The sequence below is a fragment of the Callorhinus ursinus genome, unplaced genomic scaffold (genome assembly GCF_003265705.2).
Source record: "Callorhinus ursinus isolate GAN/ISIS: 27379988/994484 unplaced genomic scaffold, GSC_fseal_2.0 scaffold16, whole genome shotgun sequence".
Classification (NCBI taxonomy): domain Eukaryota; kingdom Metazoa; phylum Chordata; class Mammalia; order Carnivora; family Otariidae; genus Callorhinus; species Callorhinus ursinus.
The window spans coordinates 12,697,401-12,723,602 of record NW_027397078.1 but is presented as its reverse complement, the minus strand read 5'-3'; the positions used below and the strand labels follow the sequence as shown (position 1 = coordinate 12,723,602).

The following is a 26,202-nucleotide window of genomic DNA, read 5'->3' as shown; positions in this document are numbered from 1 at the left end:
GGTATTTTACATATTCTCAAGAAGTGAACAGCAAGTGTATCAGTCAGGGTCTCAGTAGTTAACAGATGACTCACTCAAAGGGTTTAACTGAAGAGAGTTTAATGAAGGAATTATCTATGGAGGTGGGACCTGGATTAAAAGAAATCAACCAGGGATGGAAGCTGCTACTACGTCTGCACCTGAAGGAGTAAGAGGAGGCCACATATTTCTGGAGCCCCATGATTGGTGAAACTATGAAAGAGGGGCCAACTGGTAAGAGCTCTAGTTGTAGAAGAATGCAGCCATTGCTAGAAACTTAGCCAATGCAGTGAAGACATGAGGGCATAAAGACCTCCTACCTTCTGATATCCTACTGGTGTCTCCCTGTGGTTGAACCAAGTCAGAGCAAGGGGGCCTAGCTGAAATGAGAAGTCAGGACAGAGCAGAACAGAGAAAGGTGGCTATTGAATCTAAGTGACAAACGAAGAACACCTGTAACAGTAGGGGAGCTGGACAAAGAATCAGCTTATTACCATAGAGCACGGCAGATGCTGTAAGACGAGTGAGTACATGGTGCTAAGGGAGCATACGTTAGGGAAAACTAGCAATCAGCATAAGGGAAGATTTCTTGGAAAAATCGATGCCTAATCCTAGTCTTGAAGAATGACGAGAAGATCCGCAAGAAAAGGGGATACGTGAAAGAATCAAGCAAAGGCCTAGAAGCGAGTCAAGATTGTGAGTAGTTCAGGAGGCCCAGAGTGTAGAGGGACAGGACTGGAAGGGCAAGTGAGATCCAGGCCACTAAGGATCTTTTCTGGACTTTTATCCTGGAGGTTAGGCAGCACCATTGAAGGATGTATTTCCAGGCAGTGGTGTGATCAGACTCACATTTTGCTCATTTTTCTTTTGGAGCAAAGTTAAGAATGGGCTGGGGGAACATGTGGGAATGGGAAGGGCAAGAACAGAGAGAGGGAGGCACAGCTAGGGGTTGTGGCCATACAGGTGAGAAGTGATGAAAGCCTGAACACAGGCAGTGATGCTGGAGTTGGGAAGGAAGGGAGTACAAAGGTGCCGAGACATTAGAAATGCTCTGACTTGCTTACCAAGTGGACCTGGGTGTTAGGGAGGAGGAGCAAGGCTCAGCTCTCTCCCAGGTTTTGATTATAAGAGGTAGGCGACTGGAGGTACAATTCATGGTTGAGGTGATACAGGAGGGGGGTCAGGTTTAGGCGAGCATGGTGTGCGAGGAGACTGCATACTAGCCCAGGAATGATTATAGCGGGCAGTTGGAAATATGTAGGAAGCCTCTGTTCTTTTTTTTTTTTATTATTATTTTTTAATCCGGATGCTGAAACTTTAGTTGCCTGACAGTTTACTCTTGCTGACTGCCTCATATACTGTCACGCACCTTGTTCACTGGATCACAGACTCCTTTTGGTTATTCTGCAAAGCTAGTCCGCAAAGTGCATGTGTTTTCACAATTCTGCCTTAGCCCTAGCTCAAACCTCCCTTCTAGGCCACTGCATCATCTTTTCAAATGCTTCCCCTGCCTCCAAGCTTTTTTCCTCACACCTGTTCCAGAGAGTGGTCTCCTTAAAGCACGGATCTTATCACATCTCTCCTCTGCTCAAAAAGTTTTGCTTGTTTTGTATTACCAGTAGTGGTGATTCTTAGCAGTAGGCTGCCGACACAGGCCTAGGAGGTACTTCCCTTGTTCTTAATTATTATTAACAATTTGCAATAAAGTTTATACTTAAAATGTTCTGAAAATGTATATTATAAATATTTTAACACATAAATACCCTTCTGTGACAAATTAAGCTTGTTTTTTTCTCGTGATCATTTCAAAATGATTGGATAGAGGAGTTATGGGAGAGGACATGTTGAGAGCCATTTGGGGATGACTCCACTTTGTCTTTCCACCTTTTCCATTGCAGGCTCCAGCAGCTCGCTCTGCTGGCACTGGGCTTCCCTTCTCCTAGGCTGGTTCTGCCTCTTCTGTTCCTGGTGCCTGTGATCCCACCCCCTTTTATAAATTAGCTTAAACCTCATGAGTCCCTATGAATCATTAGCCCCATACCCACCCCTGTCCGGTTGGTTGAAATTATTTTTTTAATCTTTACTCCCTTAGGACATTGTGTAAGTCTCATTTCAGCACTAACCATTTCTGTCTTGTATCAGAGAGAGCTGTGGACCTGTTTGACTTCCCTACTACACTGTGAGCTCCATGAGGTCAAGGACTACATGTATAATTTTTGTTTTCTACTAGAGTTGTCCACTATAGTGCTGCGTACATTATAGATACTCAAGAAATAGTTACTGAAGCTGTCTTGGATTATTGCATTTCACAGACTATATGTTTATATACATTCCAAATATATTTATGAGTATTTATCTTTTTGTATTATATTTTCTGTGTTCTAGATATATACCCATTCTAGGTGGGTATTCTTTGCTGTATAATATGTGTATCTTTTCCCACACTACAAACAGGGCTGGTGTTAATATACACTTAATGGGTTTTTTTTTGTCATTTAATGGTTTTTCATCAAGGTGAGTGAAATTGATTAAGTTGGAAGAGGGTGCAATGAGTTATTCAAGTTCATTTCCACACAGGGGTGATTGAAATAATCATCATTCCTTGGATTAATTAGAAAACTTGAAGGAGAAAATAGGATTTTTAGAATTGTTTAGATAAGGACAGAGGTTCTACTGTAACAAACATTTGATCTTTCAGGAACTTCTTCTAGAAGTTTATTTAAGTGGTTATAATTTTTCATCCTGAAGTGTGCATTATTATTCAACAATTGTTTATCTCCACCTAATGCTTTTATGTCTGGAGTGATTCTGTTTTGTCAAAAAGTGACCTTGTATAAAATTGTTCATCTCCTCTGTGGCCTCTTGGAGACATCAGTGGAGATCTGGGTCTCTCCTGCTCTGTCTTTGCTGGAGAGGGAGTCTCCCACTTTCTTGGACCTAATATTTAGTCCCATACCTGACTTTGACCTTCATTCCTTTCTACATTCTTCCGAATATGACTGTCATAAGCTCCTTGAACTTTGGAGATTTAAAAAAAAATGGGTTTACTGTCTGTTTTACTGACTGAATATATGTTTGCTACATGTTTGAATATCAGTTTTGCTGATTGGAACCTTGGTATTAAAAGTCATTCTTTAACGAGCAGCACTGTTATGCAGCCGTGCACAGCAATTGCTTTTTGATTGTTATAGACAGGTTTATGAGGCTTCTCAAAGTTTCATTTACACATTTAACAGTGGTATTATAGATATGCATTTGGCTTTTTAAAAAAAATATGTTTTTTTTAATGTTTTATAGGGGAATTCACAGACCCTGCGTTTCCTGACATATATTCTTTGGAGCTGGAGAAAGGGACATCTCTGGAAGGTGGCATAGCATTTTCTCCCAAAGAAGTATGTTCAGCTTTCTATTACTCATTTGACTGGAGAGTAGTGGAGTTAAGATAATCCTAACTCAGAAGCTATCAAAGATCACCTAAACTCTCTTTGTAATGGGTCTTTTTCTAACTTGTGAGCATGCCTGAGTATACCTTTTAATTCAGTAAAATGATTGTTAGAGGTGTCTGACTCATGCTTGCGGAGTGTCTTGAGAGGTACACAGAATACACACAAGGAACCTATGGTCTCAGTCCTGCTTTCTAGAAAATTCAAGATATGACATGGAAGAAAGTTGAGGCTAACTCAAAAATCACTTATATTTGAGCCAGCATGTGCTTTGTACTTATATTTAAGTGGGATATGTTTAATGTCCCTGGAATCACTACCTGAAATTACCAAAGATGTGCTGTGAGGATTTAAGACGGGTTGCTATGATACTGGTTCTTTTTATAGGGTCCCTTGATGTTTAGTAATTTAAGAACAACAAACAAACAAAATCAAAGGGAGTATCTTTCCTGGAATATGCCCAGGAGCAAGGGGTACCACTTGGCAAACTTTCGGGGGCCATTTCTCATGTTTTTGCTTCCGAGATTTTGCAACAAAGTGCCAAGGAGAGAGCTTCTTGCTACCCATGATGAGGAATGTCATGTTGCTGCATCTTCCTAAACAAGAGTCAAATTTCTCTATGACAATTAGAGTATAATATTCTTACGTCAAAACACTTTTTACATTCCAGCATAACTAGCATGACGCCTTGAACCCAATAGGTGTAGAATAGAATGAACTAAGTGAAAATAATTCATAATGCAGTAAGAAAGTGTTTTGAATGCAAGTACTGTCTTTAATTACCCATTTTTAGTCATGTCACTGAAGTACAGTTTCCTGAGATTGAAATCTTGTTTTAGGAACAATGATAGCTGTTATTTATCTTTCAGGAGGAAAAAGTAAAGGAAATTTGAGGACATTTTTAGATTTAAGAAAATGCTAAAGAGTAATTTTGCTATTTAAAGTACAATACATTAGTTGGGATATGTTTTGTGGGTTCTGTGCACATGTGATTCATGTGGAATGATGTAGTCTACAGAGTTCATGTGTGTCTGTTCTAGCTGTAGGCAAGCGTAGTGCATGAGGTAGCAAAAGCTACTTTTTTGGCATTAGAGAAAATGAAAATTCTCATCTTATACAAAACAGTAAGTATACTCAGATGTATACTATACTATATTCGATTTCTATAGGTTTCATCTACATTAATAAACAGTGATATTTAGATACTTTTAATTTTATTTGTTTTTTGGAAAAAATTTTCTAATTTGTTATTTTTTAAATTGAAGTATAATTAACATAGTGTTATATTGGTTTCAGGTGTACAATATAATGATTCAACAGTTCTTTACATTACTCAGTGTTCATCACTATAAGTGTACTCTGAATCCCCATCACCTGTTTCACCATCTCCCCGCCCCCCACCTCCCCTCTGGTGATCTGTTCTCTAGATAGATACTTTTTAGCAAGGTTACCAGGAAGAGAGAGAAGTCTTTTCTTTTTTTTTGAAAATTATCTTGCACATGTTTTTCTTTGACTTAATTTAGGCTATCAGATAATATCAGAGTACAAATATTATTTAGATTTTCTTTTTATCTTTTCAGCAAAGGACTTTCAAGTGCATGAAATATTGTCAGGGTATTTCTAATTTGTCTTTCTAATTCAGAAAAAAGCATAATCAACAAGTGTATTGAGGAGATTCAGAAGATGTTTCTCTTTTTAATCTTTACAGTATTCTAATATCTCCTCAACTCTCACATACCTGACCATTTGCAGATTTTGTCAGCATCAACTTATATTTTGATCAAGTGTGTCAATGATATTCTCTTCCTGCTTATGAAAGTTAAAATGAGAAGTTTAGAAGAGCAGAAAGAAAAAATAAGCAATAAATAAATCCTAATACTTGACAATGACCCCTGGTTTTATATAGGGTTCGCTCTGTTTTTCTCTCTCCCTCTCTCTAACTCTGTGCTTATATTTTTACATCTATAATTGTAATGAAGTAATACTTTATGAATTATTTTTAACCCACATTTTTTACTCAGTGTATCAATTAAAATGTCATGGATAGCTTTTTGTGTTTTGAATTAAGTATTCTAAATACAATTTAATTGTTTAGGGATGATCTATCTTATTATTTAATGGCTAAATCATGTTATAGTCCCTTAACTAATCCTTCTTACTATGCACTTAAGATTTTTCCATTTTGGGGGCTTTATAAATGATGCTGTAGAAAACATCCTTGTAGATAAATGTTTGCTTTCACGTTATTTATTTTCATTATATCTTTCTAGAAGGAGAGTAGTTGGGTCAAACTCTATGTACATATTTTAGGCTGTTGATATGTATTGCCAAACTGCTCTCCTAAAAAAGTTATACCAGTTATATTAAATGCCAGTAACAGTGTAAAGTGTTGCTCATTGTCTTTGTACAACTAGGTTGCATCAGTTATATATGCAGGCACATATAATATTCTGTCAATCTGATAGGTGAAAAATCTTTTCAATTGCGTATCTTGGATTCTTCTTGTGTAACAAACCACCCTACCACAGTAGTGATTTATTTGCTAGCAATTTGGTCTGGTTGGTATTGTTACAATTCTTTTAACTCTCTGGTAGGATAAGTGGCCTCTATTCTTTTCTTTTTACAATATTATTGGCCAGTTTTCTGTTTTACTTTTCCTGATAAAGTTTGGAATCATTTTCTCAAGTTTATAGCCATAAGTCCTATGGGGATTTTGATTCGTGTTGCATTAAACTAATAAAAAAATTTCAAGGAAGTGATTTTTCTATAAAATTGAGCTTCCTTTTCAGAAATAAGAGTAGCCTTTTATCTTATTATTTTTTAAAGATTTATTTATTTGAGAGAGGGAGAGAGAAAGAACTTGAGTGGGAGGAGGGGCAGAGGGAGAGAATCTTCAAGCAAACTCCCTGCTGAATGTGGAGACTGTCTTGGGGCTCCATCCCAGGACCCATGAGATCATGACCTGAGCTGAAACCAAGAGTTGGATGCTCAATGGACTGAGCCACCCAGGCACCCCAAGCCTTTTATTTTATTAAAGTATTTTATGCTACTCAGCAAAATTTTGAGATATTTTGAAGTAATTTTGCCATGTTCTTTTGTGCTGTGTAAATGTTTGGGTTTTATGTATTTTATGCTCTTAAATTTTGAAAATAATGTTGGTGAGGTATATATAAAACTGTGTATCTTGGGGTGCCTGGGTGGCTCAGTCAGGTAAGTGTCTGACTCTTGATCTCAGCTCAGGTCTTGATCTCAGGGGTTGTGGGTTCAAGCCCCATATTGGGCTCCACGCTGGGCATGGGGCCTACTTAAAAAAACAAAACAAAACAAACAACTGTCCATCTTACCTTAAGCTTCAGTTATTTTAAATTATCCTTCAATTTATTTTAGGTTTTTCAGGAATACTGTAATAGACTGCAAATATTGTTATTTGTCTCTTCCAATTAAATAATTAAAATTTTTACCTATTTTTCTTATATCGTTTAGAATTTCCAGAACCAGGTCACATTATTTTCTTGGCTTATCTTATTCCTAGTTTTCTGTGAAGCATCATAATGTTTTAAGCTCATGTTGGGAAATATCTTTCTAGTACTAATTTAATACAAATTTTAATCCAAAATAGATGTAGATTTTTTTATTTAGTCAAATATCTTTATGCCATCAGTGATATTATTATTCAAAGTAGGAAAACAGTTTGATATATAGTTCAATGTTATATTTGTAGCATTAGTGTATTTTTGGCACCCATCAATCAGTAAGTATCCATTCAATAAGTAAATTAAAATACAGCGCATAAATCTGCACATTCATTTTTGAGAACTTATTCTATTTTTTTCTTTTAGATAGTTGAAATTAATGAGGAAAGGATATGTGCATTTTAATTATTGGCACATATATCCACACTGCCACCATAAAACTTGTATCAATTTATATTTCCATTGATAACCATCCACAAATATTTATTGAGCACCTACTAGCTACCCTGCATTCTTCTGGACCTTGAAGTTATAGTAGAAAGCTTACATTCTAGTCTGCTAACATGCTGTCTTTTTTTCACATCTTCTTTATATTGGGTATTATCATTTGCCAGTGTAAAACACATGTCTGACAAAAGTCCAATGTATCTGTTTTTCTTTTTTTTTTTGTCACTTTTGCTTTTTGGTGTCATATCTAAGAAGCTATTACCTAACCCAAATCATAAAGATATAAAGATTTCTGTTTGCTTCTAAGAGTTTTATAACATTACCTCTTAGGTTTAGGTCTATAATCCATTTTGTATTGCTTTTGTGTATGCTATAAGAATCTAGTTTCATTCTTTTGCATGCAATGTCCATTTGTTCCAGGAGAATTTATTGAAAATATTGTTTTACCCCATTAAACTGCCTTAGCACCCTTGTCTAAAATCAGTTAAACATAAATATAAGTGTTTATCTCTGGAGTTTCATTTCTGTTCCATTGATCTAGATGTCTTTCCTTATTCTAATAACACAATGTCTTGATTAGTGTAATAAATTTTATAGTAATTTTTGAAATTGGAAAATGTGAGTCCACCAATTTTGTTCTTCTTCAGTAATATTTTTGGCTAATTTCTGTCCCATGCAGTTCCGTATGAATGTTAGGATTACCTTGCCAATTACTGCAAAAAAAAATCCAGCTGGGATTTTGATAAGGACTCTGAAGAATCTGTAGATCAATTTGGGGAGTATTACCATCTTAACATATTAATTCTTCTAATCCATGAACATAGGATGTTTTTGCATTTATTTAGGTTTTAATTTCTTTCAACAATGTTTTGTAGTTTTCAGTGTGCAAAGTTCCCACTTTATTAATTTTATGTCTAATATTTTAATGCTATTGTAAAGGAGATTGTTTTCTTAATTTCATTTGCAAATTGTTCATGTTAAGTGTATAGAAAAGCAATTGATTTTAAACATTGATCTAGTATTTTGTAACCTTGTTGAGCTTATTCATTAGTTCTAATAGTTTGTTAGTAGATTCCTTAGAATTTTCTATAAGAATATGCCTTTAGCAAATAGAGAAAATTTTACTTCTTCCTTTCCAACTGGATGCCTTTTACTTTTTTTACTCCCTGATTTCCAGAACCTCCAGTACAATGTGGTTTAGAAGTGGTGAAAGCAAACATCTTAACTTGTTCCTGATATTAGGAGGAAAGCATCCATCTTCCATCTTTAAATATGATGTTAGCAATTTTTTTGTAGATTCCTTTTATCAGGTTGAGGAAGTTCTCTTCTATTCCTAGTTGAGTATTTTCATCATGAAAGAAATTTGGACTTTGTCAGAAATTTTTGGCTTCTATTTTGGTGATCTTGATTTGTCCTCTGTTAATATGGTGCATTGTATTGATTGATTTCTATATGTTAAACCAACCTTACATCCCTGGGATAAATCCCACTTGATCATTACACTTGGAGTATAATCCTCTTTATATATTGCTGCATTCAATTTCCTAATTATTTTCTTGACGGATTTTGCATCTGTGTTCATAAGGAATATTGATCTGTAGTTTCCTTCCTTCAACTGTCTTTGTTTGGTTTTAGTATCAGGGTAATATTGACTTCTTAGAATGAGTTGAGAAGTGTTCTCTCCTCTTCTATTTTTGAAAGAATTTGTGAAGGATTCTATTGTAAATCTTCTTTAATTTAGTGATATATTTCACCATCGAAGTCATCTGGTCCTGGGCATTCCTTTGTCATATTTATTTTAAATTACTAATTCAATCTGTTTGCTTGTTATAGATCTATTTACATTTTTTATTTCTTTAAAATATTATAACAATCCTTTAATTGATAATTATATAGTACTTAAGAGTTTGTAAAGTACTTACAAATCTCATATCACTTTATTTCCATCTGAATCCAGTAAGACAAGCATTGAGACTTTAGATTTTTTCCTCCTTTTTCCAGTCATAGAAGCCAATGCACAGCGAGGCTAAGTGATTTGTCAAGGCTACCTGCTAGAGCCTGAATAAAACAATGTTACATCCTCAGCCTCCTGACCCACTGGATCTTCATGATACCATGTTAGGAATCCAAACATGATAAAGAATAGTACATATTCTTTTAGCCTATGGACACAAAACTTTTGTATCTATTCTTTAGGTTTATTAACTTTGTTCCTAGTCATTAGCACTCAAAGTCTTCAATTTCATAAAGTTACACTCATTAAAATGTCAATTACCATTTTTATATGGTCTCTTTCATAGAAAGAAAGGGAAAGAAATTTGCAGTCACAATTAATTTCTTCTGGGATTAAGTTTATTTGGGGGGATAATTTCTAAATGCTTAACTAATTATATCTAGAAGGGTATCTATAGAAGCGAATAAAATAAAGACCCATAACACAATGGGAAAAAAGAAAAGAAATTGACACTTGTCAGGAATTTGTAGAATATCGGAAATGTTATCTTGACTTAAATATATATCTGTACAAGACAATTAAAAAAATTAAGGCCATGTCATTGGAGGTGGCATGATTATATTATTTGACACAAAATATCTGTCATCCCAGTTGTTAAGCATGAGTAGCATTTCTGTGTCAGATCAAATCATGGGCAGACTTTAAAAATGTTTTTTTGCATATATTCCTCTTTGCAAAATTTATAGCATCCAGATCAAAAGGAGAGTTTCTCTTGTTTCTCATCCTTTAGTTCTTTATTAGTATTGCCTGTTTGATTTCATTTATAGATTTCATATGAGTTTCTTCTGTCTTATGTTCCACTTTGGATGGAGCTCATTGGATGTTGGTTTCATTCCCTATTGTTCATTCTGGAATGACCTGATGTTCCTTTTGTATTTATGTTTTCTCTCCTGGGAACTTTTTATTTTGCTGTAATCAGTTCTCTGGCTTCCCTTCAGAAAACTAAGGCCAATGGGTCTCTCCTACTTTCCCTGCCCCCTTTTATCTATATCTTAATAGTTTTCTTTAATACTTCTTTCAGGCAAGTTTCCCTATTTTTTTATTGAGATATAATTGACATATAACATGTATTAGTCTCAGGTGTACAACATAATGATTTTATATGTGTATATGTTGTGAAATGATTACCACAATAAGTTTAGTTAACATCTATCACCTCATATAGTTAGTTTTTTTTTCTTGTGATGAGACCTTTTAAGATCTACTATCTTAGCAACTTTGAAGTATAACAATACAGTATTATTAACTGTAGTCACCATGCTGTAATTATATCCCCGGGACTTATAACTGGAAGGTTTTTTTTTGGTGGTCAAATTTTCTGTTTCTTCTCGGGAAATTTTATCTAAGTTATCTAATTTGTTGTTATACAGTTATTCATGGTGTTCTCTTATTATTTTTATTTCTGTAGGATAAGTAATAATGTTTCTTCTTTCATTTCTGATTTATTTTATTTTATTCTTTTAGGGGAGGGGGTGGGGGGATGGGTTAGCCCGGTGATGGGTATTAAAGAGGGCACGTACTGCATGGAGCACTGGGTGTTACATGCAAATGAATCATGGAACACTACCTCAAAAACTAATGATGTAATGTATGGTGATTAACATAACAATAAAAAGTTTTAAAAAACAAATGATGTAATATATGGTGATTAACATAACATAATAAAAACAAAACAAAACAAAAGACTTTATTTTAAAATTGAGTCATCTCTCTCTTCATCTTGGTCAACCTATCTAATGGTTTTGTCAGTGTTGTTGATATTTTCACGATTCAATTTTTAGTATAGTTGGTTTTCTGTACGATTTTTGATGCTTTATTTCTATATTTCCACTTTATCCTTTACTGTTTACTCCCTTCTGCCTACTTTGAGTTTAGTTTGCTTTGCTTTATTTCTTGTCTTTTTTTAAGGCAGAAGGTTAGGATATTGAGTTGAGATCTTATTTTTTTTTTATAGGTTTTAAAGCTCTACATTTCCCTCTAAGCATTGTTTTACCTGTATTTCAAAAGTTTTGGTCTGTTGTGTTTTAATTTCTGTTCATCAAAGTGTTTTGCAATTTCATACATAAGTTTTTCCTTTGATCCATTGATTATTTAGGGTATGTTGTTTAACTTCCACATATTTGTGAATTTACCAAATTTCGTTCTGTTATTGACTTCTAATATAATCCTATTGTGAATGGAGACTATACTTTGTATTATTTAAATATATTTGAATTTATTGAGGCTTGTTTTATTACAATCCATATAGATTATTTAGCTATGTTGAGGTAAATCTTTGGCCACTAAGAGAGTTCAAAATGATTGCATCTGGATTTGTGTATGTGTGCGTGTATGTGTGTGTGTATGTGTGCAAGTATACAATAATGCAGGGAAGAGAATGCTAATTTTCAAAATAAGCTATGTGGCATTATTTTTGTTTTATTTTTTCAAATCTGTACTCTTATTGATAAAGACAATAACACAATAAAAAGAAAATAATCCTTTTGTGACAGTTAGTATTTTGAAGCATTATGTCTTTCTCCTACCCAATGCCTGCATTTTGTATGCACACAGAAGTATGCAAACGCACGCACGCACACACACACATATTCTTCAATAAGAAACTAAGGGAAAGAAGAGAAAGAAACTAATAAGTTTGTGTAGTAATTTAATCTTTGCATTTTCAAGTGTGTTAAGATCAATTTATATGTTTTCTTAAGTCTATGTTGTGATTTTATATTTTTATATAGTGGAAATATATAACTGTGTTTTTAATGTCATCATTAATCCACAAAAGCATTTTAACCTGAGGGTCACTAAAAATTAGAAAAAGTACATAATCCAGTTTATGTTTGTTATATGACTTTTTGGGAGGATTCATATGCAATTTGGTATTTTCATTTTTTGAGTTCAATTTACTTTTTAACATTGTCAACAATTAAAAACTTGTTGATCTATTTTTTAATGTTTCAATTGTGGTTCTCTTAGGATTCTAAAAATTTGCTGTAAAATTAAATTACATGCATTTAGTTCTCTGGAGTGCCACACATTCCTTAAGATTTTGAATTGTTCTGCATTTATTGGGTATTTTAAAGGGAGATTTACTTAGAGTATCAGAATGCAATTCAGTCCAACAATGAGATGAACATAAAAAAAACCCTGCATAGACCATATGCCCTGTGAGATTTTGGTCTATAAATTTGTGCCAGTGAGGCAGACTGATTATCTAGTTTCTAGTCATTTCACATATCCTCCACTCTGTTTATAGCTAGCTATAAGTCATCTTTCTGTGTGTGTGTGTGTGTGTGTGTGTGTGTGTGTGTGTGTGTGTGTAGATGTAAATAGTCAGTGGCTGCTCTCTTGGTTGACTTGTGTAACAGGCAAATGTAAAATCATAAAAGGCTGGATTTATTTCTAGTTGTAACCCTTCTTTTCCTATACTGCACCGGGTTTGGGTACAATTAAAAGTACTGGTGGGCAATTACAGTTGTGTTTGGCATCCTTGACTGGAACAGTTTGTTTACACTGTCATTCAAGCCCCTCCTTTCCTTGTGGTCTTTTTGGCCAGTGTATAGAGTTGTGCTTCTTTATATGGTAGCCACTAGCTATGTGTGGATATTTAAATTAAACTTTAAAGTTAAATAAAATAAAAATTATTTCCTTAGTCAAAATAGCCACATTTCAAGGTCTCAGGATCCCCACATGGCTATTGGACAGTGCAGAATATTGCATCATCACAGAAGATTGTATTTGACAGCACTGGTGTAGATCTTCCCTGGTTCTTACCCTTACTTTTCCTGCCACCATGGCCCAGGTTCCGCTCTGTGGCACAGGCTAGTCAATCTACAGTGGCTTGGTTGCTCTGAAGCTCTCATCTGTCCTGCTCTATATTTGCCCTAGCACTCTTGAAAATGAAGGAGAATCGCTAAATTTTTTAACTTTTTTCTTTTTTCTACCAGCCTATGTTCTTCAAGGATATACAGCCTTTGGGTAAATGTTTTGTAGTGATTAATCTGGATTTACAATCAGTCTTACAGGAAGGCAGGGTGATCCTTTAAGGATTAAAAGAGAGGGCATTTGAGTGACACCCGCCCCATAAACATTTTTGTCCGCCAACACTGGCTGGGGGACTGAAATCTTCATCAGAATATCATTTTCAATTTGAGGTGTTCCTCTGTTTGAATGACAACAACTCAGAAAGCACTTTATCCAATTCACAAAACTTTCCAAGATTTCCCCCTTCATTAGATAGCTCAGTGGTTTCACAGTAACTGCCCTCATTTCCTTTCCTCTCTCTGTATCACTGAGTTTCTGTGTGAGAGATAAATCTTATATTCTTTAGTTCTGTTGTGAGGATAAGATGTGGGTGGAGAGATCATGGAACCTCTGAATTTTGCATTCTGAGTAATTACAGGGCTACCTTGGGTATAAATTCATTTTATATAAATTGTGAAGATGCGAATTATGAGAAAGCAGGTCCAGTATAACTTCCCACATACATGCATCTGGCAGTTAGAGAAGGCAGGGGATGACTCTCAGCTCTGTGAATTCGGCACATAGTGTTTTAGAAAATACGTGTGTTTTGAGAGGGAAAAAGGTCTCGCACTTAAAACAAAAGAGACAGTTAAGGGCGGAGAATCGGTACATAGAATTACCTTGACAGTTACCAACATCTGCATCATTTATGACATCAGATATTCTCTAGTGAAGCTGACAGTCATGCTCTATGTTAAATCTCTCCTACCACTCCCATCTTCCACTCCTGTCATCACTGACTTTGGGACGCAGCGCTAGACCCAGTGACAGTCAAGACTCAATACTCAGTGACTGTCAGGATTTTAATCCATCGTGATCACATTTTACCTCAGTCATCCCTCAAAGTGGAGACCTCTGTGAATAGATTCTCATCCCTACTAGCTCTGAGCTCCCTCACACTTGGCTTTCTTTCCCTTCCTATCTGCCTGCTAGGATCCCTGTATTTACGTAAGTTTTCAATGTTTTTTAGGGCTTTCTTTCCCTTCATAGTTTCTTCATATTATGAACATGGCTCTCTCTAGGGCACTGTTCCTTATATAGCCTTTCCTTTGGATCTGGATGTGGCTCTAGAGGTGATGCTTTCTGGAAGCCTCGCTCCCTGGGTGGATTTTTCTAGATGGTCTTTTTCTGTTAAAAATGGCTGCTTCTTTGAACTTCATATTCTATGAGCTTACCATTTCCCCTTATGCAGAGTAATAATCTCTGGACATTGCTACCAGCCAGTCTCATCGTATATTCTGTACTCTACTCCTCTAATTTTCTGAGTGATTTCCATATTCATGTGGAGGTCCATCCAGAATCCTGGCCTCCCATTTCCTTGCCTTCACATTTCCATTGATCTCCTCCATTCCCCTCTGCTTCTTCCATTGGGAATCCATCTCCATCCATCCCAATCAGATAAGGATGACAGTTTGGGAAACATTCTTTTTGAGACTATTTCACTTTAAAATATGTATTTGTATTATATGAACAAAACCTAAAACTTAAAGAATAAGATAATCTAAAAATAATATAAATACTGTTAAAATACATGTGGTACTGATAAAATACATATGATAGAAAATACTGATTTATGTTAATGCTCAAAATAAGAACAAAGATAAACCAGAAGAGGAAAAAAAGAAATGGGGCAGAATATAACTATTTGCTGATGATTAACAATGACAAATTGTAGGGGAAATAAGGTCAAGCAAAATTGTTTTGTTTTAAGGACTGATATATGAAATCAGGTAGTATTTATACATGAAATATATCTTTATTCAATTCACTCCTTGACATCTGTGTATTGGTGTCATTGCAGAAATCATGGGAATGAGTTGCTTACTCTGATTTGTCAAAATAAAGAAATATTCATGAAAATAAAACAAGCTATAGTATTTTTTGCTTCTATTATTCCGTTATAAGAATAGTCTGTTTATGAAAGATTCTATGACAAGAGATAGAATTGTCAGTGGTATGGCCAGAGTCTCAGTCTGTTCAGGTTCCGTAACAAAATACCACAGACTGAGTAGTTTGTAAACGATAAAAATTTATTTATCACAGTTCTGAAGGCTGGAAGTCCAGGATCATGGCACCAGCATGGTAGAGTGAGGGTCCTCTTCTGGGTTGCAGACTTCCTGATGTGTCTTCACATGGTGGAAGGGGTTAGGGATTTCTGTGGGGTCTCTGATAAGGCACTAATCCCAATCATGAGGGTTTCACCCTTGGCCTAAGCACCTCCCAAAGGCTGTAACTCCTAATACTGTCATCTTTGGGGGTTAGGCTTTCAACATGAATTTTGAGGGGACACTTTCAGACCACAGTAGTCAACTAATGTTAAATAAAAACAAAATGAGGGGCGCCTGGGTGGCTCAGTCAGTTAAACGCCCGCCTTTGGCTCAGGTCATGATCCCAGCGGTCCTGGGATTGAGCCCCACATCAGGCTCCCTCCTTGGTGGGGAGCCTGCTTCTCCCTTTTCCTGCCCCCTGCTTGTTCTCTCTCTCTCTCTCTCTCTCTGTGTGTGTCAAATAAACAAATGAAAAACCAAAATGAAAGCCTAAATGTTTTGCCTACTAGAGTGATATGCATGGCTGGAACTCTAAGTATAACTTTTCTATTATTAACTATTCATTTTATTTAAAATTTTCAGGTTGTCAGCATGGGCTTGATGAGTATAGCAAAGCACTAGGTATATGTACCTCTGAAACCATCATTGCTTGTTGTCATGATCTTGGAAACTTAGATATGTCAGTGGTACTGTTGTTCTTCCCTTTCTTACATTTAAAACATTTGCCATTCTTGCCTATTATATTCCTCCTTTCCACCTCCAGAAACTTACCAAAAAATCATAGAGCAACAGTTGTTGCAGGATATCAATATTTTAAAAATTATTAGAAACATGAATAATGTTAGGTTTTAATAAAAAATCAATATATAGTTAAATGGGTCTTGAGAAAAAATGAATTTTGATCATTTTCATATTTTATAATTTAATTTAAAATGCAGTAATAGTTTTTATGTATGTAAATATTTTAGCATTGACATTACTTCAGTTGTATTTTAGTTCTTTTATACATTAATTTTAGTTTTTATAATTTTAAATTTTCTAATAAATTATATAATTTATAAAATTTACAATTTGATTTCCAAAATTGATATTTGGGGCTGTAGCCACTTCTAATCCTACACACACATCCTTACCCAGGTTCTTTAGTTTTTAATTGATGAGCTCACAGCGAGGAAATTACCAGTCAGAATTCAAAGGGTTAGGCCATTTCAATTTTCAAGTGAGCTGTTCATCAGAGACATCCATCTAAAAGAGGGAGAATGTGAGGTAGGAAGAATAGTTAAACTGTTTAATCTCAATAAATAGAATAATCTCATATAAGACCTAGTACAATACAGTCCCTCAATCATTTTGCAAAAACAGACTCTCTTATTTTTTACTTCTCTAGAACCTTGAGATCATCATATGATAGGGGTCTGGGGGAATTCCTAGAAACCTTTGATTGACTTCTTCCTCTATTTTTTAAGAAATAATTTGTTGAGAGGAAATTTATATAACGTAAAATGAACCATTTTTAAAGTAAACAATTCAGTGGCTTTTAGTGCCTTTACCGTTTGGTATAACCATTCCCTCTGTCCCATTTAAAAACATTTCAGTCACTGCAAAGCAAAACCCTTTATTTATTAAAGCAGTTTCTCCTCACCTCTCTTTCCATGAGCCACTGACAGCCACCAAACTGCATTCAGTCTCTATGGATCTATCTCTTCTGGATTATTTCATATAAAAGGAATTATACAATATGTGACCATTTGTGTCTGAGTTCTTTCACTCAGCACAATGTTTTGGGTTTTTATTTATATTGTGTTAGGAAACATGTAACTTAAAATTTGCATCTTAACTATTTTAAATGTTAAATTGTATTCACATCGTTGTGAAACAGAGCTCCAGAACTTTTTCATCTTGCAGATCTGAAACTCTGTACCCATTTAAAAATACCCCCCTTTCCCCCTCTCCCCTGAAACCTAGGCAACAACCATTCTACTTTGTGTTTCTATAAATTTGACTACTTTAAATACCTCATATGAGTGGAATCATACAGTATTTGTCTTTTGGTGACTGGATTATTTCTTTAACGTAATGTCCTCAAAGATCATTCATATTATAGCATGTGACAGGTTTTCCTTTATTTTTAAGCCTAAACAATATTTATACCAGATTTTGTTAATCCATTCATCTGTCTGTGGACATTTGTTTTGCTTCTACCTCTCAGCTATTTTGAATAGTGCTATTACGGTGATAGGTGTACAAATATCTCTGCAAGACCCTACTTTCAGATCTTTTAAATACATACCTAAAAGTGGGATTGCTGAATTAAATGGTAGCTCTATTTTTAATTTCTTGAGGAACCCCATACTGTTTTACATATTGCTAGCACTGTTTTACTATCCCACCAATACTGTACAAGGGTTCCAATTTCTCCACATTCACATCAACACTTATTATTTTCTGGACTTTTTATCACAGCCATGATAATGGGTGTGAGGTGATATCTTATTGTGATTTTGATTTGCATTCCTCTGATGATTAGTGTTGTCAAGTATCTTTTCATATACTTGTTGGACATCTGTATATCATCTTTGGTGAAATACCCACTCAAGTCCTTTGCCCTTTTTAAAATTGAATTATGTTTTTTTGTTGTTGTTGTCGAGCTATAGTTCTTTATATATATTCTGGTTATTAATCCCTTATCAAATATATGGTTTGCAAACATTTCTTCCCATTTCGTAAGTTGCCTTTTCACTCTGTTGATTGTTTACTTTGATGAGCAGATATTTTTGTGTCTGATATAGTCCCATTTGCCATTACCACACTGTTTCGATTACTGTAGCTTTATAATAAGTTTTGAAATTGAGAAATATACATTCTTCACCTTTATTCTTTTTTTTCAGATTGTTTTGGCTATTTGGAGCCTTACTATTACTTACGAATTTAATGTTTGGCCTATCCATTTTTGCAGAAATGGCCATTGGGATTCTGATAGGGATTGCCATGAATTGTAGATTGCTTAATGCAGTACTGACATCCGAACAATACTAATTCTTCCAATTGGTGAGCATTGGATGTCTTTCCATTTATGCAGAACTTTAATTTCTTTCCACAATGTATTGTAGTTTTCATTGTACAAGTTTGTCACAACTTGGACAAATTTATTTTATTTATTTATTTATTTATTTATTTCTAGGAATTTTATTCTTTTGGATCTTATTTTATTTAAAAAAATTATTTATTTTAGAGAGAGCGAGCGAGCAAGCACCCATGAGCAGTGGGCGGGGCAGAGGGAGGAGAGAAGCTGACTTCCCATTGAGTGTGGAGCCCAGTGTGGGGCTTGATCTCATGACCTGAGATCATGACCTGAGCTGAAATCAAGAGTTGGATGCCTACCTTACTGAGCCACCCAGGTGCCCCTTGAATCTTATTTTAAATGAAACTGTTTACTTATTTTATTTTTCAGAGTTCATTGCTAGTGTGTAGAAACACTTGATTTTTGTTTGTTGACCTTGTACATTATAATTTTCCTGAATTCATTTATTAGCTCTAGCACTTTCTTTGTGGATTCTTAGTGATTTTCTCTATACAGGATCATTTCATCTGCAAATACATATAGTCTTAATCCTTCCTTTCCAATCCAAATGCCTTGTATCCCATCCTCTTTTTTTGTCCTGATTGCTCTGACTAGAACTTTTAGTACATTATTCAATGACATTGGCAAAAAGAGGACATCCTTATATTGTTCCTGATCTCAGGGGGAAGACTTTCAGTATTTCACCCTAAAATATGATATTAACTGTGGGCTTTTCATAAGTGCTCCTTAGTGTGTTGAGGAAGTTCTCTTCTATTCTTAGTGTTCTGAGTGCTTTTATTATGAAAGGATGTATGATTTTTATCAGGTTTTTTTCTGTATCAAATTGGCATCACCATTCTTTCTTTAATTAATGTGGAGTATTTTATACACACATACACACACACACACACACATATAGTTTTAAATATGGAACACTTCATAAATTTGTTTGTTATCCTTGCACAGGGGCCACTCTAATCCTCTCTGAACCATTCCAACTCTAGTGTATGTGTTGCTGAAGCAAGCACATTTACTGATTGATTTTTGTATGTTGAACTATCTTTGCATTATTGGGGTAAACCCCACTTGGTCATGGTATTTAATGCTTATAATATGCTGATAGATTTAGTTTGCTAGTATTTTCTTAAGGGATATTGATCTGTAATTTTTTTTCTTGTAATGTTTTCATCTATCTTTGATATCACCATAATGTTGACCTTATAGAATAAGTTAGGAAGTTTTCTTCCCTTTTCTATTTTTGGAAGATTTTGAGAAGTATTTGTGTTAATTCTTTAAATATATGGTAGGATTCACCAGTGACACCATCTGGTCCTGAAATTTCTCTGTTGGGTGGTCTTGCTGATTAATTATCCACTTCTATAGGTCTGTTCATAATTTCTATTTCTTTTGGGTCAATATTGATAATTTATGTTTTTCTATGAATCTGTCAATTTCATCTAGATTATTTACTTTATTGGTATACAAATTCTTTTTTTATATAAGATTTTATTTATTTGTCAGAGAGAGGGAGAAAGAGAGAGGGTATCCACATTCATTTTTTATTTTAGTTATTTATGTCTTATTTTCTGTTCCCTTTTCTGTCTGGCTTAAAATTTTGTACTTTTAAAAAAAATCTTCAAAGAACCAACTTTTAGTTTCATTGATTTTGATTATTTCTGTCTCTTTGTTGATATTCTCATTTTTTTCATACATCATTTTCTTGTTTTTCTTTTTTCTTTCCCCCTTTTTCTGTTGTTTAGCTCTATGAGCAATTTTTTAAAAAATATTTTATTTATTTGAGACAGAGAGTGAGCAAGCATGTGTGGGGGGAGGGGCAAAGGGAGAGGGAGAAACAGACTCCCTGCTGAACAGGGAGCCCAATGCAGGACTTAATCCCAGGACCCTGGGATCATGACCTGAGCCAAAGGCAGATGCTTAACCGACTGAGCCACCCAGGCCCCCTATCTATGAGCATATTTAAGACAGCGGATTTAAAGTCTTTGTCTAGTAAGTCCAATGCCTGGACTTCTCTGATGGTTTCTGTCATTTAGCTTTTCTTTTGACTGGGTTATGCTTTCTTTTTTCTTGGTATGCATTTGTTGTTGTTGTTGTTGAAAAGTGGATATTTGAATGTTATAATGTGGTAACTCTGGAAATCAAGTTTTATCTGTTCTTGATAGTTGAAGGCTGCAATCATCCAAACTAATTTCCAAATTACTTTTTGCAAAGAATATATGCCTTTTGTGTGTGTTCACTGAAGTCTCTGGTCCCTTAGCTTTGTTCAGCTAATGTTTTGATAGAGATTTCCCTGTGGATTGACTCTGTGCCAGTGCACTTATTCAGCATTTATAACTCTGTTCTGGCCTTTATATGTTTATTGCATTTAGCCTAGAGATCAGACAAAGGAGATATCTTAGGATCTCCTCAGTTCTTTCCTGATCACATGTCCTTCCCTAGGCATGCTTTTGGTTTTCTAGATTCTCCAGTACACACACGTTCTTTTGAATGCTCTAATTTCCCAAAGAAACTCTCTCCCTAGCTTTTCTTTCCAGGGGTTACTCTGTTTGCATGTCTCAACCATAATCTTTTGTCCCACATGTCTGCATGTTGTTTGTTTGCCTGACAGTATTTTTGGGCAATGTCTACTAATTTTCTCACCTGAGTGATTTTGAAGTCTGGCAAAACAAAAACAAGCACCTTGCATCAGTCCTTCAGGTAACCCGAGACAGCTTAGAACAAACAAATACAATGACTTGTGAATAAGGTCGGCTCTATCTCATCCAAAACCAGATATCAGAGTTTCATACTAGGACCTCCATCTTCAAGACGGAAGATGAGTCAGAAAGGGAGAGGCTCAAGGGCAAGTAAAAGTGCCACAAAGCTTCCCTACTGTTTTAAAGTTGTCTTTTTCTTGATTCAGTGTTCACTTGGTTGCTGCAAACCTTTGACTATTTTCCAGAGTTCTAACAAAGTTGGTCCTGTCAACTTTTGCTTGTTTTTCAATGTTTCTGTGGAGGGATGGGCATTTGGGTTTGGATTTCCATTATTTGGCTGACATGATCCCCTCCTTTCCTTTTGTTGGGAGCCCTAAACACCAAGAGTAACTCTTTTTCTTCTCTTTGATGCAAGGTTGTATTTTTGTCAAGGCTGAACCACAGAGTCTTCATTTTAAAATGAGAGGCTAGCACTATATAATTTCTAAGATGTTATGAATCTCTAGGTGTTCATTCTTCTATGACTCATCTTGTTAGCTGCCTATATTGTTAGTCTGTTTTAGATTTTAAAGCCAGATGTATTAAAACCAGAGCTAAAGAATTAGCTTTACCTTCTTTTCATTTCATTTGTTTTAAAAATTATGAGGCAGTAAGTAGGAAGGGAGAAATGAAGAGGGGAAATCGGTGGGGGAGACGAACCATGAGAGACTATGGACTCTGAGAAACAAACTGAGGGTTCTAGAGGGGAGGGGGGAAGGGGGATGGGTTAGCCTGTTGATGGGTATTAAAGAGGGCACATATCGAATGGAGCACTGGGTGTTATATGCAAACAATGAATCATGGAACACTACATCAAAAACTAATGATGTAATGTATGGTGATTAACATAACATAATAAAATAAAAAAATTATGATGCAGTAAAGTTGTCTTTTTGTTATATGAATATTGACAAATTGTACAGTTGCATAGCAAATACAAAAATCAATATAGAGAACACTTGTATCCCCTCATCTAAATTTTTTTTTTACCTGTTTGCTGTCAGTGTTTCCCCAAATTCCAGTTAATAACAAACACTGATCTCATTTTGTTTGTATAATTTCACCTTTTCACTTATATATCATATTAAATGAAGTCTTAAGATAGGTTGGCTTTTCAGTTTGGCTTCTCTTACTTAGAGTAATGCATCTGATATTCATCCATATTATTATATGTAACACTGGTACATTACATTTCATTGTTGAAAAGTATTCTTTTGTGTGGATTTACTAAAGTTTGTTGTCCATTCACTGTTTGGAGGGAATTTGGCTTGTTTTCAGGTTTTCATAATTATAAATAAGGCCACTATGAACATTTACATGCAAGTGTTCATTTCTCTTTGGTAAACACATAGAATTAGGAATTGTGAGCCTTATGTTAAGTGCATATTTACTTTTCTAAGAAAGTGGGAAACTGTTTTCCATAATGACTATGAAACTGTGTATGCCTATCAACAATGTATAAATGGTTTAGGTGCTCACATCTTTTTTAGTTCTTCGTAATGTCGTTTTTGTTTAAGCCATTGTGATAGGTGTGAAGTATTCTCTCCTGTGAATCAATTTACATTTCCCTAATGTGTGATGATGTTAAACATCTTTTCTTGTGGTATTAGGTATATTTTATTTTCTCAGTTGTCTTTTCACATCTTTTACTTAGTTTTCCATTAGGAACCTTACTTTTTATTGATTTTGTATGTTCTTTTATATATTTTGGATACAAGTTGAATTTTTTGGTCAAAAGTGTGTTTTTGGCTTCTCATTTTATTTATTAAGCATTGTCTTTAACAGGACAGATGTTTTTAACTTTGATAAAATATAATTTAATCATTTTTCTTTTGTAGATTATTTGTTTGGTATTGTATTTAAGAAATCTTTTCCTAACCAATGATTACAAAGATTTTTCTCCTAAATGGTTTATAGTTTTAGGTTTTATATTTAGGTCTTTGGTCCATTTTGAATCAATAGGAACTATTCTTAAAATTTAATTTTATTTTTAAGAATTATTTTTAGGCTGGGCACCTGGGTGGCTCAGTTGGTTAAGCGACTGCCTTCGGCTCAGGTCATGATCCTGGAGTCCCGGGATCGAGTCCCGCATCGGGCTCCCTGCTCGGCGGGGAGTTTGCTTCTCTCTCTGACCCTCTTCCCTCTCGTGCTCTCTCTCTCTCATTCTCTCTCTCAAATAAATAAATAAAATCTTAAAAAAAGAATTATTTTTAGGCTCATGAAAAATAAACCAGGTCTTATTTAAAAAAAAAAAGCTACTTTCAACATCACAAGATACTTTTCTTTTTAGAAAATGTGTTTTTTTAAACTGCTATTTTGCTAGATCCATAGTATCTCATTAGATCTCCAGAACTTATTCATCTTGTATAATTGAAACTTTGTACCTCCTGTCCAACATCTCCCCATATCTCCCTCTCTCTAGCTCCTAGTAACCACCATTCTGTTTTCTGCTTCTATGAATTTGACTATTTTAGATTCCACATATAAGGGAGATCATATATTATTTGTCTTTCTGTGTCTAGTTTATTTCACTAAGCATAATGTCCTGCAGGTTCATCTATATTTTTTCAAATGGCCAAATTTCCTTCTATTTTTAAAGCTGAAAAATATTCCATTATATGTATATACCACATTTTCTTTATCCATTTATCCTTTGGTGGACATTTAGGTTATTTCCATGTCTTGACTATTGTAAATAATGCTGCAATGAACATAGGAGTGCAAGTATGTCTTTGAGATCCTTATTTCAGTTCCTTTGGATGAATACTCAGAGGTGAGATTGCACGTAATATAGTAGCTCTGGTAACAATACTGTACTTTATACCTGAAATTTATTACGAGGGTGGATCATATGTGTTCTCACAGCAAGGTGGAGGGTAACTGTGTGAGACGATGGATATTTTAATTAGCTTGATTGTCATGTTACTTCATTATGATATGTGTATCAAATCTTCAAGTTGTACACTTTATATACAATAAAAATAGTATCACAAATTTCTTAGAGCAAAAATAATCACAGGTGTAATGTATTTTTTTCTCTGTCAGGTGGCAACATATGACTTCAGCATTCAAGTTCAAATTAATTTCTTCAGGGCTTCAGAACTTTACACTCAATATTGTTTGTCAAATTCTCCTATGATTCCAAAGACAACACCACTTATTCGACCGTGTTATGTTCAAGCTACTGGTATGTACTGTGAAACATTCACTTGGTGTGCCCATACCAAATATTTACACTTAAGCAGCTAAAAGTTTAACAATTCAGAATATGATATTTACTTTTTTAAAAATAGAAATAGTCGAAAGTAAAATTATGATAGGATTTCTGCGTGTGTGATTTAAATTGTGCCTGTGAGAATGAATTTTGAGAAATAGTGTAACCAAACCAAGTTCACTCCTTGTTGAGTTACAGAAACTGCACCTGGTGAAGTTGTCACACAAAGATAACTTTATTGAGGAGATCACGGGCAGTGGCTTCCAAAGCCGTGAATCCCTGACATCAGGTGAAGGGTTACTTTTTGTTTAGGGTTAGATGAATATTTATTTATTTCTACTTTTAATTTTTATTTAATTAATTATTTATTTTTTCCTGAGAGAAAGAACATGAGCAGTGGGGGAGGGGCAGAGAGAGAAACTGGAGCAGGCTCCAAGCTCAGCGTGGAGCCTGATGCAGGGCTCAGTCTCACTACCCTGAGTTCATGACCTGAGCCGAAATCAAGAGTCAGTTGCTTAACTGACTAAGCCACCCAGGCAGCCCTAGGATGACTATTTAGCTAGGGAAGCCTTCTTATCATATGTAGAGGTGGCCATAATGTCACACATGAGCCTTAATGAAACCTGCCTATACATACATTGTATGTTATGCAAATGAGGCTGAGGCTCCTCCTTGGGTGGAGATTTTAGTACTATAATGAAGCAAAGGTACTGGTAGGTCATTCCAGAGGTCACTCCATGGTGTGTCTGTGCAGGTATGAGCTAGAGGTTTAGCTCAAAAGGTCCGGGTAGTCTAGGGTGGGTGGGAGGTCTTGTCAGGGCAGTTGCCATCACCTACAGGGTGGTTTCCAGTTTCATTTGCCTGAGTTAGGAGGTAAGCTGAAAAGAAGAGCTTAGGGAAAAATGTAAGACAAAGGTTAGTGAGTTCAAGCAGGTGGGCAGTAGAGGTCAGGTCTTGGGGTTTAGCAAGTGACAATAGCATGGACATAATCTCAGATCAGTGGCTCTTGCTTTAAAAAATTGGTTATAATTAAAAACAAAGGTCAGTTTAGTTATTTATTGTATGGGTAATTTTAAAATGATTAAATCAAAATGTAAATTATTAAAATACTTTAGATATATAATGAAATGATGAAAATTTTATTTAAGAAAAATTTCCCCCCCCCAAGGAATGGGTTACTAAAGGACTAAGTTCATGTAAAGAAGGGTAAGTAAAAACAAAGAAACAAAAGAAGGGTAAGTATATTAAGTTTTTGAGTAATTTACTCATTTTCTCTAAATATTCAAATATAAAACCAATTCACTCTGTAAACCCTACCTTTTTTTTTTGTAAACCCTTCTTTTGACAAGCTTTGGTTTTGTGTTTTATTATATGTGTTTTTTTTTTTAAAGATTTTATTTATTTATTTGAGAGAAAGAATGAGAGAGAGAGAGCACATGAGAGGGGAGAGGGTCAGAGGGAGAAGCAGACTCCCTGCCGAGCAGGGAGCCCGATGCGGGACTCGATCCCGGGACTCCAGGATCATGACCTGAGCCGAAGGCAGTGGCTTAACCAACTGAGCCACCCAGGCGCCCTTATTATATGTGTTTAAGTAGTTTTCATGAAAAGTTAAGTCTAGTCTATGCTATATTATGAAATACTTTGTTTTTGTAATTCTAACATTAAGTTGTTATTAATAATAAAATAGTGCTCAGTTGATGATTGCGCTTGGCACCTA

The 26,202-nt window shown here is 35.1% G+C and overlaps 1 protein-coding gene and 1 non-coding gene across 2 annotated transcripts in view; one reads left to right on the top strand and one right to left on the bottom strand.

Annotated features, from left to right (window-relative positions):
* The window catches only part of CFAP47 (cilia and flagella associated protein 47), a 514,691-nt gene that overhangs the window by 90,959 nt on the left and 397,530 nt on the right, over nt 1-26,202 (top strand). Inside the window, exons 21-22 of the mRNA XM_073901936.1 lie at nt 3,316-3,410; nt 24,317-24,458. Coding sequence (XP_073758037.1) covers nt 3,316-3,410; nt 24,317-24,458 — 237 coding nt within the window. The remainder of the gene's footprint in view (nt 1-3,315; nt 3,411-24,316; nt 24,459-26,202) is intronic.
* On the bottom strand, nt 19,440-19,546 carry LOC112812995 (U6 spliceosomal RNA). Its single transcript, XR_003205403.1, has one exon. It is a non-coding gene; the product is annotated as a U6 spliceosomal RNA (small nuclear RNA).